The following is a 14,829-nucleotide window of genomic DNA, read 5'->3' as shown; positions in this document are numbered from 1 at the left end:
TTTAAAAAAGAAAAGAAAAGAAACTAGATAAATCAGACTCTAGGAAAAAAAAAAAAAAGATGCCAGAAGTTTGTCTTGCCCTTGGATAAAAGCCAATCACCATGATAAAGTTAGGATGATCTACGTGTGCCTAAAGGTGGTGTCAAGTCTTCTTACTTGAGGCCTAGTCATTGTTTACCTTGAAAACAAGATATGGGTTTTGAAAATTTATCTTGAAAACAGGATAATGGGTGGCACCTGCTTGGCTATATAAAATGGTGAGATTTCTTTCTGCTTTTGCAATCCATCTCTCAGGGGATTGCCTGTAATGTGCCTGGCATTCTGTTTAATGCTTATTCAATAATAAAACTGTTTTCTCAAACGTATGGACACCAAGGGGGGAAAGTGGCGGCGGAGGGTGGTGGTGGGGTGGGGTGGCGGTGGGATGAAGTGGGAGATTGGGATTGACACATATACATTAATATGTATAAAATAGATAACTAGGGGCTTCCCTGGTGGCGCAGTGGTTGAGAATCTGCCTGCCAATGCAGGGGACACGGGTTCAAGCCCTGGTCTGGGAAGATCCCACATGTGGCGGAGCAACTAGGCCCGTGAGCCACAACTGCTGAGCCTGCGCATCTGGAGCCTGTGCTCCGCAACAAGAGAGGCCGCGATAGTGAGAGGCCCGCGCACTGCGATGAAGAGTGGCTCCCGCTTGCCACAACTAGAGAAAGCCCTCGCACAGAAATGAAGACCCAATACAGCAAAAATAAATTAATTAATAAAAAAAATAGATAACTAATAAGAACGTGCTGTATAAAAAATAAATAAAATAGGGCTTCCCTGGTGGCGCAGTGGTTGAGAGTCCGCCTGCCGATGCAGGGGACACGGGTTCGTGCCCCGGTCTGGGAAGATCCCACATGCCGCGGAGCGGCTGGGCCCGTGAGCCATGGCCGTTGGGCCTGCGCGTCCGGAGCCTATGCTCTGCAACGGGAAAGGCCACAACAGTGAGAGGCCCACATACCGCTAAATAAATAAATAAATAAATAAATAAATAAATAAATAAATAAAATAAAGTTCAAAAATTTAAAAATAATAATAATAAACTGTTTTCTGTCTCTACTACCTCTGTGTAGAGGTTTTCTGGGTGGGAAGAAGGTTTTGTTTTTTCATTTTATTTCCCCAACACACCCACCAACGACATTGCATACCTCAGAGGCTACATATCCTCCACACATCTACTGTATCCACAACTCCTGTACAACATGCACCCTGACGCAGCACAGATGTAACCGATCAGGACCCTATGGGGTCTTCCCGGGACAGGCCCTTCCCCCATATCCTCTGCTTTAGCTCCTCTCTGAAGTATTGATACCTAGATAACAATATTTGATGCACACTTCCTAAGTTGTTTTACAGATGTGAAAACCCCCCACCAGGACTTTCCTGGTGGGGCAGTGGTTAAGAATCTGCCTGCCAGTGCAGGGGACACGGGTTCAAGCCCTGGTCCGGGAAGATCCCACATGCCATGGAGCAACTAAGCCCATGCGCCACAACTACTGAGCCTGCGCTCTAGAGGCCGCGAGCCACAACTACTGAGCCCACGCGCCTAGAGCCCGTGCTCCACAACAAGAGAAGCCACAGCAATGAGAAGCCCACGCACCGAAACGAAGAGTAGCCCCTGCTCAGCCCCCGCTCGCTGCAACTAAAGAAAGCCCGTGTGCAGCAACGAAGACCCAATGCAGCCAAAAATAAATAAATCAATAAATAAGATTTTAAAACAATGCTTTGCTGAAACCATTTGGGGAGCTCCAGGCTTTTTAGGGCATGAGCCACCTGTCTCCTTGCAGGGCCCTGCAATTAACCTTTCTCTGCTCCAAACCTCAATGTTTTGGTTTGTTTGGCCTCACTGTGCATTGGGCACACTAACTTGGGCGCTAACACAGACACACCCCTCCTACACTTCACACCTCCCATATTGCCTCCAACTGCATGGCCCCCGTTGGCCTTAGAAATAAAATTTAGTTATTTTACCAGCAAGAATAGGTTTATTCAGGAATAGCAAAGGAATTGAAATTTGGGACAAGGAAGCTATAGCGAAAGCCATAGGCAAGTCCAACAAAGAAGGTTATTTTACAGAGAAAAGGGAGGACATTGGGAGGGGTCGTTTTGAAGGAAAGTCCATTGGAGAAATGTGAGAGGTCAGGATGATAATGGTTTCTCATTGCCTGAGTTGCTCGGGTAGTGGATTTCTTCTAGGAGATGCAATGTACATCTTTTCCTGTTGGGACCTGTAATTGATGATTCTTTCCTGTCCATGATTCTTCTGTTGTGGTCTTTAACTGACAGTTCTTCCTGTAATTGATGACAAGTGGTCTGACAGCATGAAAGCTCCCACTTCAGACTCCATTTTAGTGAGGTTTCCTTTTATTTTCACTCCCCTGACATCTCACACTATACATACCACACTATACTTCACACATAACACCCACACAGCATACACCCAATACCACCTGTCTCTCACACACTTAACATTCACATAACTTGTACTTCACACATCCATCCAGTACAGCATCTTTTTTTTTTTTTACAAACTAATTAATTTATTTATCTATTTTTGGCTGTGTTCGGTCTTCATTGCTGCGCGCGGGCTTTCTCTAGTTGCGGCGAGCGGGGGCTACTCTTCGTTGCAGTGCGCGGGCTTCTCCTTGCGGTGGCTTCTCTTGTTGTGGAGCATGGGCTCTAGGCGCTCGGGCTTCAGTAGTTGTGGCACGTGGGCTCGGTAGTTGTGGCACACGGGCTTAGTTGCTCGCGGCATGTGGGATCATCCCAGACCAGGGCTCGAGCCCATGTCCCCTGCATTGGCAGGCGGATTCTTCACCACTGCGCCACCAGGGAAGTCCCCCCAGTACAGCATCTTGATGACCACCCACATCCCATCCCCTCCCCCTCCTCTGCAACACTGATATCCCTTACACACACACCCCAACTCAGCCCACACTTCAAGTCCTCCAAGTAGACTCAGCCAAGGTCAAGACTGAAAGCACACAACCCCAGCAGGTGAGGCTGTTCCCCAAGGAACAAAGACTCTGGACCTGGCAGAGTGGACTCCAAGGACCTCCTAGCCCTGGGAACTCTTCATCCACTCTTTATAGTAAGGCTGGAAGCATAGAGATTACACCAAAAGCCCTTCTGCAGCCTTGGTCCCTACCTGGGAGGCCCCTGCAAACTAGGGGTGACCCTGAGGGCCTGAAACCTCTCTCAAGCCTCCTTCTCCCTAAATCTTGTTCAGGAACTATAAGTGATCCAGTCCCTGCCAAAGAAACAGGTCATGGGGTGGGAATTTGTGAAGCTTTGGAGTGTGGCTTTCTTCTGAGCAGGTCCCTGCACTGGAGGAGTTCCTAACCCAAATATTCTGTGTGCCCTCTGGCTCCTGGGACACAGTAGGCCCTTAATAAATGCCAAATCATAATAATAGCTAATGTTCAATTGCCTACTATGCTACTGTCATGTGCTTTACATCTCATTTAAGATTCACTAAGGTAGCTATCATTATTTTTTTATTTTTTTATTTTTGCAGTACGCGGGCCTCTCACTGTTGTGGCCTCTCCCGTTGCGGAGCACAGGCTCCAGACGTGCAGGCTCAGCGGCCATGGCTCACGGGCCCAGCCGCCCCGCGGCATGTGGGATCTTCCCGGACCGGGGCACGAACCCATGTCCCCTGCATCGGCAGGCGGACTCTCAACCACTGTGCCACCAGGGAAGCCCAGTAGCTATCATTAATATCCCTATTCTACAGACCAGGAAACTGCAGCACAGAGAGTTTGAGTCACACAGCCAGAGAGGGTTGGAGCTGGGATTCAAACACAGGTAGTCTGATTCCAGAGCACTGGGCTGGAGTTAGCACACCTCCGTTCCTCATCTCCTCCCAAGACTTCGCTGGGTAGCAGAGCTCACAGGAGTAGCTCCAGCCTCTGGCCCCTGAATCTCAGGACTTGGTACAGTCCTTCATTCACTCCTCCTTCCCCACCCATTTCCTGAGCTCCTGATCTTTGCCATCCCCTGGCTGGGTACAAGGGGCACAGAGAAGACCCAGACATGGATTCACCCTTGAGAAGGTAGGATGTTTTCACCAGGAGTGTCATGTTCAAATGATTCAGGCACAGGCAGGAGACCTACATGAATGAAGCAGACTGGGTAAAAGGCAATAGGGAATGGTGAGGACTTTGGCAATATGGAAAGCTTACATTAGCTGAAGGGTAAGGTCGGGGTGTGAATCCTGAGCTAGATCTGGGATATTTATTTTTTTATTTTGTTTCTGCCACATGGACTGTGTCCAAGATGGGAGCCCAAGGAAATGCTGAAGGTTCATTTCCCATCCCCCACATTCCAAACATACACTATGCAAATAGAACAAGAGGCATCGCTTTCTTTCTTTTCTTTTTCTTAATAGATACCTGAGCTCAAAAGCAGGACAGAATCTCCCTGGTGCTAGAAATAATGAAGGAAATCAAAGCCACAACATTGAGAGGGCAGCGCATGGGAATGCTGGGATCCCTAGGATTGGAGTTTTAATGTCCCCATGGGAACAGAGGTTAAGGCTGAGGCCCCAGGAAGAGCAGAGAGCTGAAACTAAGCCCGATGTGCAAAGCTGGGAGCTGAGAAAGGACTGTCTCTTCTGGGCACAGAAGACAGAGGGGAAAAAAATCCATCCACAGGCCTTGGGATGCAGTTTGGAAAAAGTCACCGCAGGAAATCAGAATCCCCAGAGTCACCAGAGTATGGGCTTAGAGTCAGACCAAACCCCTAGGGCAAAAGCCTGCTCTAAATAAAATGGTCAGAAACCTGTGTAGCCTGTAAGACTGTGGCAGAAGCCAAAGCAAGCTGGCCCCAGAAGATGTGAGTGGGGCAAAGGACTCCTGCAGGAGAAACACAAAGAAGTCAAAGAACTCTTCCATGGTGATACACCATGGGAGGCTTCACCCCATTGTACAGATGATGATAATCACCTCCTCCCTAATGCTACTTTATAACTGGGAACACTGAGGGTCATTGAGCTTGAGTAAGTTGCCTAAAGTCAGCTAGCAACTGAAGTATTTAATTTCTCTGTGCCTCAGTCTTCTCAGCTCTAAGGTGATAATAATTTTAGCGTACCTTCCTCATAGAATTGTCATGAAGATAAAATAGGATGCTACTTGTAAAGCATTTATTAGAACAATGCCTGGCACATCATAATAGCGTTAATACAGTTAAAGTAAGTTTTAAAGGTTCAGAGATAAAGAAGGAATAGAGTCTCAAAAACAAACACAGGACATTATGAAGAAAGAACACGTACATTAAGAAAAGGAATTCTAGGGCTTCCCTGTGGCGCAGTGGTTGAGAGTCCGCCTGCCGATGCAGGGGACACGGGTTCGTGCCCCAGTCCAGGAAGATCCCATATGCCGCGGAGCGGCTGGGCCCGTGAGCCATGGCTGCTGGGCCTGCGCGTCCGGAGCCTGTGCTCCGCAATGGGAGAGGCCACAACAGTGAGAGGCCCGCGTACCGCAAAAAAAAAAAAAAAAAAAAAAAAGGAATTCTAGAAATAAAAATATAGGTACTGAAAAAGTCTAGGCAATCTTACAGAGATCACTGAAACTTCTGGAGCAGGAGAGGGACTAGGTTTCAGATGCCAGTCCTGGGTTTCAGAAGAGCACTGGAACTGGGGAGACCAGGCAGAAGACACCAAGACTATCAATGACTGAGTCCACCTTTGCCTGAGACAGGCAGGAATTTGGGAGTGGTAAAGCTTGCTACATAATGGTTTCAGGGCCTGGAGACTTTTAGTTCTGAAGTCTTTGTGTTTGTGGTTTATATCATAGGCAGTTTACCAGGCAGTAGGCACAATGGCTAGAACAGCAGCCAGATTTCTGGATTCAGCTCTGTGAAGTGCTAGTTGCATGACTTGGCCTCTCTGACCCTCGGTTTTCCATCTACACAACTGCAGCTAGGAAGGGAGAGTGTCAAGAATGATATAGGCTCTGGAATTAGACGGCCAGAGTTCAAGTCCTGTCCCCAACATTTATTAACTAGGTAAGTCTTGGGCATGTAATTTAGGGTCTCTGCCTCAGTCTCCTCATCTATGAAACAGGGTTGTTTGTGAAGATAAAATGAGCTAACATATATAAGCATACACACACTTAAAATATACATAAAATACTTTGATACAATCCTGGCACATAACAGATGATTAGAAAGGTTAAATGCCTTCACTGATGTTAGAACATAGCAGATGCTCAATAAATGGCAGTGATGACTGCCAATTCCTGGATTGCTTTGTCTTCACTGGGCGCCACGAATACAACTGCCGAATGAACAATGACTGAATGACTGGCTGGCGGGAATGGAAGGCAAGTGAGGGAGATGAGTGCAGGCCAAGCCCCAGGCGGGAAAAGGCCCTGTGGTTCCAGAGATGGAGTTCTCCCTCCTCCGCTGGATTCAAGAGGGGATGGGAATACATGCATCCTCACCTTCCCTTCCCCTCCCACAAAAGGGCACTATGTCACAGGATTGGAAGAGCTCACTGAGTTTATTTGGGGAGTGCAAAGGGGGCCGAAGTTTAGCTTGTGTACACTGTGTGTGTACACAGATACACGCATCCTGAGTAACACTGCTCCAGAGGCTGGCGCCATCTGCTGGGGGTACAAGATTTCAGAGTCAGGTGTGGATCTCAGGGGCCTGAGGAGGTCCATGTTATGCAGAAGAAATGGTAATGGGGAGCACTCCAGGAGCCAGCACCCCACTTCCATCCCTATTCATCTCCCTCCTTCTTTCCCATCCTTGGAGGGCAGTTCCCAGCTCACCTGAAGGGAATCACCTAGTTGCTCCAGGTGCCCATGTGGCCCCCTCCTCCCCATGCTGGTTCTGGTCCATCGGGATTATCCATATTCTCGTAAGAGTCTGCATCTGGTCAGGACCAGGAAGGAGTAAGACATAAGTGGAGCTGAAAGTCAGCTGGGAGGGAGGAAGCCTCAGAGGACAATGGGAGACAGCAGGAGAAGCACCCACCTTCCTCATGACTGGGACCAGGCTGGGCTTGAACAAAGCGGAGCTGGGGGGCTGCATACAGGATCCCTCTCATATCCTCATAGGACTGGGACCCTGTTTGGCCAGGGGATGGAGAGTTGGAAGCCTGGGAGCCATGCTGGGGGCTTGGGGAAGGGAAGTGCAGCCTAAGATACTGAGGGAGTCTTAGGGGCAGAGGACAGTGGAAGGCTTGAACAATATTGTACTAGGAAGGAGTGACAGGGTTAGCGTCAGGTTCTGGCCCTTGTTTGTTGTGGGGTTTGATCACGTGTGGTTAGATTATGGCCGTGGTCAGAGAAAAAGTGAAGAACGGAATTGGAAGGAGTCAAAGTCAGAGTTGTGAGGAGGTTGTAGAGAGAGCTCAGGTCAAAGGTGAGGCCTGCATTGGGGCTGAGGTGAGCTGGAGGTCAAAGTCCAGGCTGGAACTGGATTGGGGTTGGGACTGATGTTGATGATGAGGGATGGGGTGAACACTGGGCATCAGGATGGGCATTGGGGTCAGTGTTGAGGTTAGAGTTGGAGCCAAATCTAAGGTCAGGATTGGGCTTGGGTTTGGGGTCAGAACCAAGGTCAAGGTCGGGCCTGACATTAGAGCCGAGGCCACATCAACCCAACCTGGACAAGACAGGCAGGTCCCAAGCACTTCTCACCAAGGGAGGTTGCCTCCCTGCTGGGGTCCCAGGCTGACCCATGGGGGCTCAGGAAGTCTGGAGAAGGAAGAGGGAAGTCACTCCCGGCCTTCGCGTCACACACACCACCACCCCCATCCACCCCGCAGGAATGTGACCATCCTCACACACACCTGTTGTCCTGGCAACTGGCTGGGCCAGTTCTTCATCCTCATTCTCATAAGATTCAGCTGCTGCCGAAAAAAAAGAGAACTCCAGGGACCACTCCGGCCCTGTAGGGGATCCACAGCCCTGTGGGTTCTCCCAAGTCTATGAGGCCCCACAAGTACCCCCAGATTACCGTTGGAGAAGGAGTCTTCATCCTCAGGACCCAAGACCCCTTCCTCAGGGTTCTCATAGCCGCTGCCATCTGGTGGAGAAGGAGAGGGATCCAGGGAGGGCCCACAGCCCACCCCGGCTGAGAAGGTGAGGATGAGGGAGGGCAGTCTTACCCTGGGAGAGCTGGTCCTGCCCAAGGTTGGAGTCGTTCTCGTAGAACTTGGAGCCCTCCTCACTGTCCGGCTCCTCATAGGCCTCCCCTTCCTCTTCTTCTGGGCCTGGGGTTTGGGGATGGGGGTGGGAACCGGGTCACGGGCCCCCTCCTCCAGGCCCCAGTCCACTATTCCTGCCACAGACCACTCCAATACCTCCCATGTGAGTAACCACCCCCCTCAATCACCGGTTCCTGGTGGGCTCCGGGACCCCGCGGCTCTGGCCTCCTGGACGTCGCTGTGCGGACTTCCGTAGGACGGCACGGTGGCTCCCAGGCCCGCAGCCCACCGCTGGGCGCGTCCTGGCGGGTGAGAGGAGATGGGGGCGGTCAGGGCTACGGGCAGAGGATGCTTCAGGGCCTGCTGGAGGACTCCGGGTCTAGGTACCCAGCCTTGAGCCAGCGGGGCGGGATCTAAATCTAGAGGCGTGGCCTGAAGTCTCGGGCGAGGTTCTAGGGTCAGAACCGGACTTCAGGTCCCGAGTCTGGGGGCGGGGATACGAGTCCTGGGGGCGGGGCTCAAGTCGGGGCGGGACTCCGCACCATGGGGCGGGCTCTTTTCTGAAGGCGGAGCTCCGAGCTCGGGAAGACTTGGAGCTCAGGGGTCTAGAAGGATGAGGAAAATGGGTGGGGTTCTAACTCTGGGTCAGGGACCTGGCGGTGCCTCCTACCCGTGCCTGAGTGGGGAGTGGAGAGGGAGAGCATGTTCCCGTACTGGTTCTGGGCCCCGTTTCCCGGGGGAGGCGTCACTTTGAAGAACCTGGAGGAGGAAGGGGAATTGCACTGTGAGGCCAGGCCTGGAGGGGACTGGAGGGGACACTCAAGATTCAGGCTAGACCCTCAGAGGTTAAAATGTGGTCACTTGTTATGAGCACCTCTGTTCTGCCACAGCCTACAGAGGGGTCTGCGATCACTCGAAGGAGGACTTCCCAGAGGAGGTAGCTTTGGTGCTGGGCTTTGAAGGTTGGGCAGTATTTCAACCATAGAGGTGGAGAAAAGACACCCTGAGCAGAGGAAACAGCAAGTGCAAAGCATAAGGTGAAAGTGCAGGAGTGGGAGCCTGGAGGGCGCTGGCATCATTACCTTCTAGTGGGATCTGTCATTCGCTTTCTTTTCCTCCTCAGGATCAGGGCTGGGGGGGAGTTAAGGGGAATGATCAGAGGAGAGAGACTCAAGAGTGAAGATTTGGGGGATGCTGGGGAAGTCACTTGGAGGAGATGGGATTTCAAATTCCAAAGAGCTCGGGTGGTTTGGGGGAGGGGGTAGAAAAGGAGTGGGGGCAGGATTCTGAGGTCTGTGGGGGAGGTGTGGGAGGAGAAACAGATGGTTGTCAGACTGGCCAGTGTGGCCTCTCCTGAGGAGGGAGGGGTAAGTTTGGGAAGACCAGCTGGGGGACATGACTCACCTCTTCGAAGATGAAGAAAGCCCACCAGGGAACCCAGGCAGAAGATCAGATAAGCTAAAGTCACAACAGGGACTATCCAGCCACCAGTCTCCAGTAGCCAATGCCATACTGCTAGGGGGAAGGAGCTATGAGATGAAGACCCCGGGCTGGCATCTTGCTGTCCAGCCTCAAGATCTCAAAGGGCCATAAGTCTCGGGGGGCTGGGGCAAGACACAGATCCTCAACATCCCAAGCTACAGGGAGGGCTCTCCTCCCTCCCTCTGAGGACCCGGAGCCTGGCACGGGGCCTGGAGTGGCATCTGTTAAGCAAACCATGAACAAACTATGACTATAGTCAGACACAATGTTAGGATTAAGGGGAGCATAATGATCAGCTTCCTGCTGCAGTTAAGGACAGCCATGGTCAACGTAAAGGGCAGAGTCGAGTTCACAGGGTTAGAGGTGAGATGCAGCAATGTGCTGCTGAGGTCGAGTTTGGAGGGAAAGTTCAGGATGAGTTTGAGAACTGTGGTTGCAGTAACATGGTAGGATTGAAAGAAGGGAGACAGAATGGGCAGAACATTATGGCCAACTTGGTGACAGGTGAGGAAAAGGAAGGATGCCCAGGTTGCTGGCTTGGGCACATGGGCAGGTGATAGTGTCCTTCACTTCTAGGGCCACCTAGAAGACTGTGCTTGAGGAAGACATCAAGTTTGATTTTGTACCTGTTGAGCCTGCAATGTCCATGGACATCAAATGGCAATGCCAGGAGTTGGCTGGGTGTGGGGTGTATGGAACTGAGTCACCAAGGCATGGTGGCCTAAGGAGCCATGGGAGTAAAGGAGGACAAACAAGAAGAGTGTGTAATCAAGGGTGAGAAAGTGTAGACAGGGATAAGAAGAGGGCTCAAGGCTCCAACTGTGAGGAATGAGGGAGGAAGGAAGCCTCTCCCAAAGTTGATGGGAAGGAACAACCAGTGGTAAAAGACCCAGAAAAGTAGTGTCTTGGAAGCAAGGGAGGAAAAAGTTGGGGTCAGTGTTCAGTGTAGAGGCTGGGGCTCGGGGTGAGGCTGTTACTAGCCCTCAGGTTGGGGAACCAAGGTTGCCGGGCTTCCGGTTCTTCCCAGTAGCCCCACTCAGATGCCCCACAATTGGGAGAAACTCTACCTGACTGGGCAGTGACCTTCAGCTGCATCTGGGTGGTCACGTTGCCATGGTTACAATGATAGATGCCAGCATCTTGAGCTGTGGTCTCAGGCAGCAACAGAACAGCCTTTCCCCCGAGGGTGCCCATGACCCACATCTCTCTGAGTTGGGCATCCTCACTCAGGTTTAGGCTCAGCAATTTGATGTTAGGCTTCTTGGGACGCACATGGATCCAGGAGATGGGGCCTCTGGCCAGTGAGGTACGGGATGCCCCACAGGACAGCGAGAGTGTGGAGCCAGGGGCCACCGTGAGGTCTGGGGCAAGGAGAGCCAAGGCTAGGAAAGTGTAGTCCTTGGGGGTCTCCTCCCCTGCACACCATCCAGGTCCCAGTTATCATCCCCCCACTTCCTGGCATCTCCCCAGCACCTTACCGTGGTTGTTGCTCTGGTTCAAAGTGCCGTTAGGTGGGGCACAGGCAGAACCTGTGCGTAAGATCGCAGGGCGGTCCTTGGCCCACACATAGAGCTGGGACCTTGTGGGGTGACCAGAAGAGAGCCTGGGGCCCCCTGAGGACCTGTTCCCCAGGCCACAGCTTGGGTCATTTAGGTCTGAAGCATTCCACCGGAACAGTTCTCCTGGGAAGATACCCAGAACCAGATACAGAGACATCTAGGAGAGGCAGAGAGATACAGAGACCCAGAAAGGCAGAGGCAAAGACCCAGAGAGAGACAGAGAAACGGCGACTCAGAGAAAAGAGTGAAAGACAAATACAGAGCAGCGCAGTGCTGCCGTCACGAAGCCACAGCAGTTTTTAGAAGCCACCTAAAACTGGCTCCCAGCTTGTCCCTCGGACACTCCAGCCCCTCCCTCCGGATCCATTTCAGCTGCTGGACCTCCTCCATCTACGGTGGGCCTCCCTCTTCTCATCCAGCCCTCCCTGCCCCAGCCCGGACCTCACCGCTGCCCTTCACGCTGACCGTCCAGCCAGGCTGCCAGGCTTGCTCAGAAGAGGGGCCTGGCTGGCACAGGTAGAAGCCCCCCATCTGGTCGGAGACATTGAAGATGAACAGCAAGGTTCCCTGGGGCTCCTTCAGGGTGCCCAGGGGCCCCACATGGATGCCCAGGCCTGGTAACCCTAGGCTCAGCTCTAAGAAGGGTGTTGATTGGGAGCCCCGAAACCAGGCCAGTTGCTCAGGGGGACCATCTGAGAGACCTTCAAGGCATGGCAGCACAGCATTGCCTCCCTCTGTGGAGAGAGAGAAGGATGGGGGTGGGGAGTGAGGAGCCCCTAGCCCCCTTCACTCCTCAGACTGGGTTATAAAGCCAACGACCCCACCAGCTGGGAGTGGATAAGTCCTCAGAGTCCTTGCAGTCTTCCCCTGAATTTTACAAATAACAAAATGGAGGCTCAGAGAAGGTAAGTGACTTGGCCAAGGGCACCCAACCGGAACCCAGGTTTCCAGCCCTTCCATCCACCTCTGCCTTCCGGACATACCTTTAGCCTCCAGTAGTTGTATTTCCTGGGGCCTGACTCCCATGGGGGTAAGGAACAGGTGGAGGAAGAAGAGGAGGAGAGGAGGTGGCATGGTGGCCAGACTCCCCGGGGCACCCAGCTTCGCCGCGCGGGGGATGCTGGGGCAGGCGGGGACCTGGTGGGCACTGAACCATGGGTGTCTGTGGGGGAGGATGGGCAGTCCCTCCAGAGAGGAAGGGGTGGTCATGCCTCAGGCCCTTTCTCCACGCACCCCTCCAGAACCACAAAACTCACCTCCTCCCTGCTACCGTGTTTTATTTTCATCACAGCACTTACCACCATGTGAGATGATCTTATTTGCGTGTCTCCTTTCTTGATGGATTTCTGTTTCTCCACTAGAAAGCCCCTTGTGGCAGAGCTTTGTCCTGTTCACAACTGTACACACAGTGCCCCGGAACAGTGCTTGGCACGTTATTGTGTAGGCGCCCAAGGAATATTTGTTGAATGAGTGGATCCAGGCTCCCTCCTTCTCCTCCTCCTCCCTCCTTCAACCTCAGGCTCTTAGTTCATTTCCCTTCACACACACACCCCCTTCATTCATTCAACCAACGTCTCTTGGGCCTTTCTCCACCTCCGTACAAGCAGCCCATCACACATACAGTGGGATCTGGCAGACCTGAGTTTGAATCCTCCACCTCCGCCACTTGGCTAATTGTCTTCATCTTTCTAAGCCTTAGTTTCTTTCTCTCTAAACTGGGGATAATAACCGTAGTCTCAAAATATTGTTTGTGCTTTCAGGTCCCTGGGGCCAGGATGACACCTCCACACTGTGGCAGTGTATGGCCTGTTCTTAATTGCTGCTAATTCGATGATGACCCCTGTCCCCGTTTCCCCAAAGCATCAGCTAGGCCAGAGTGACGTGTTACAGATGAGTGAAAGAGGAGTCCCTGCTTCCCTCAGAGATAAAGGGAGCCGAGCTGCAGTGCTGCCTTGGGCTTCTCAGCCTCCAAGATCTCCACCCACTTCCAGAATCCAGACATAACTTTGCACGTTCCCCTTCCCGGGAGAAAACCAACTGTCAGAAGGGGAGACACGTTGCCCCCTCCCCCTTCTCCGCCTGAGATGGATCCCAGCTTTTCCTCATCCTGCTCTACAGTGCCCGGTAGACAAGTGCTATGTTGCATACAGACCTTGTTAAGACTTACCCTGTAGCTTGGTAATACAGACGTGCTATTAACGCAGTAAGGTGAAGGCTGTCTGCCCAGAGCAATTCATAATGTATATAAGAAAATAAATTTCGTAAATTAGAAAAATATATATTGTTTGTGGAGGTTAAACAGGGTGCTAGATATATGGCACTTGTAGCTCAGCACAGCACCTAGCAAGCGCTCTCAGTTCGTGAGAGACAGTGTCCATTCATAGCTAAGGGTTCAAGCCATTCTGCCACTGGGGCTCCTTTGCAGCGGTACTGAGGAATGACTGATGCTTAATGCCCCTTTGTCTCCCAGTTCTTCCCCAGGAAGCCCCTGCTTCAGTTATGGAAGGAACCCATTTAGAAGTGGGAAAATCGAGCCCCCCCACACAAAGGCGGGGTGTTGCCTGAGATCACACATTGGGCTGGTGGTACAACTGGGCACCAGGACCCAGGTGTCCTGACTCTTAAATCTGTTCTTCTGACACACACACCCCCATGTCTCTTTCTCTCTCTCTCCTCCCCCCCACCCGCCCCACCCCCTCCATGTGAATCTCTGTCTATCACTGCTGCAGTCACGGAGGGAGAAGGGCCAGGGACCCAGGAGACCTGCTTTCTCAGTTGCTGGTTCCCAGGCCCGTCTCACTGGGCTGTGGCTTCCTGTTTGCCTTAGGCAAACCCCAGGGGACCCTCCAGCTGGCAGGGCCCCCACCTCCCTTTGGGAGGGTTGGGGTGGCTGGGGAGGGGGGAAGAGAATGGAGCCAGTGAGGGGGCAGGACCCCATCTGCCTTTCCTTCAACAGAATCTCTCTCATCCCTTCACTAGCTTCCAGCTGCCTCACACGCAGAGTCTTCTTGCTAGAGCGTGTCAGCTCCCTGCTTAGAACATTCCAGCGACTGTTTTCTGCCTAAAATAAATATTCCAAAGACCTGAGGGAGACTGCCCGTGACTATATTTCCTACCTCAACTCTCCGCCACTCTGCCCCTGACTCAGGGCCTTTGCACTTGCTGCCCTTCTTCCTGGATCTACTCTCAGCTCTTCACTCCACTGGCTCCTTTCCTTGCTCAACTCTCAGTTCAAACATTGCTTCCTCAGAGAGGCCTTTCCTGACACCCCAGGTACTTTGAAATTAACCTCACACGCCTGTTTTATTTCCTTCCCAGCTTTTGCCCCAGTCCCAAAGTCTGCTTGTTTATTTTTTAGTCTTCTCATTGGCCACCTGCCCTAGATTATTCATTGTGCTACAACAGGGGTCTTTACTGCCTGGTTCACTGGCATCCAGTAGGTGCTCAATAAGTGTTTGTTGTATAAAGGAAGTAAGTTAGTTATGGTTTCCGAAGGGGAAATGAACGGGGGGGGGATAAATTAGGAGTATGCAATTAAGAGATACAAATTACTATACATAAAATAGATAAGCAACAAGGATTTAGTGT

The 14,829-nt window shown here is 51.9% G+C and overlaps 1 protein-coding gene across 2 annotated transcripts; it reads right to left on the bottom strand.

Annotated features, from left to right (window-relative positions):
- Positions 1 to 6,546: 6,546 nt before the first annotated feature.
- On the bottom strand, positions 6,547 to 11,846 carry CD19 (CD19 molecule). Of its 2 annotated transcripts, none has more exons than XM_082644571.1 (14): positions 11,688 to 11,846; positions 11,161 to 11,364; positions 10,750 to 11,043; positions 9,605 to 9,712; positions 9,283 to 9,331; positions 8,871 to 8,959; positions 8,389 to 8,502; positions 8,162 to 8,266; positions 8,011 to 8,079; positions 7,844 to 7,903; positions 7,692 to 7,748; positions 7,024 to 7,116; positions 6,819 to 6,921; positions 6,547 to 6,650 (listed from the first exon to the last, which is right to left on the bottom strand). In XM_082644571.1, the coding sequence occupies exons 1-13, from the start codon at positions 11,770 to 11,772 to the stop codon at positions 6,833 to 6,835; spliced, it is 1,416 nt and encodes a 471-aa protein (XP_082500697.1). In that variant the 5' UTR covers positions 11,773 to 11,846; the 3' UTR covers positions 6,547 to 6,650; positions 6,819 to 6,832. The 2 variants fall into 2 exon arrangements, with proteins under 2 accessions (XP_082500697.1, XP_082500698.1); XM_082644572.1 differs by having other exon boundaries at positions 11,161 to 11,398; positions 11,688 to 11,744.
- Between the last annotated feature and the right edge of the window lie 2,983 nt (positions 11,847 to 14,829).

This window comes from Mesoplodon mirus (genome assembly GCF_964341445.2).
Source record: "Mesoplodon mirus genome assembly, chromosome: 15".
Lineage (NCBI taxonomy): Eukaryota > Metazoa > Chordata > Mammalia > Artiodactyla > Ziphiidae > Mesoplodon > Mesoplodon mirus.
Note: the sequence above shows the minus strand (reverse complement) of the source record. Positions and strands in the feature narration are given on the sequence as shown.

Coding starts and splice junctions, on each gene's coding strand:
- CD19 (XM_082644571.1), bottom strand. CDS start 11,772: ATGGGGGGCTTCTACCTGTGCCAGCCAGGCCCCTCTTCTGAGCAAGCC. Junction 11,044..11,160: donor GAACCAGAGCAACAACCACG/GTAAGGTGCTGG, acceptor TCCTTGCCCCAG/ACCTCACGGTGGCCCCTGGC. Junction 7,749..7,843: donor GCCAGTTGCCAGGACAACAG/GTGTGTGTGAGG, acceptor TTCCTTCTCCAG/ACTTCCTGAGCCCCCATGGG.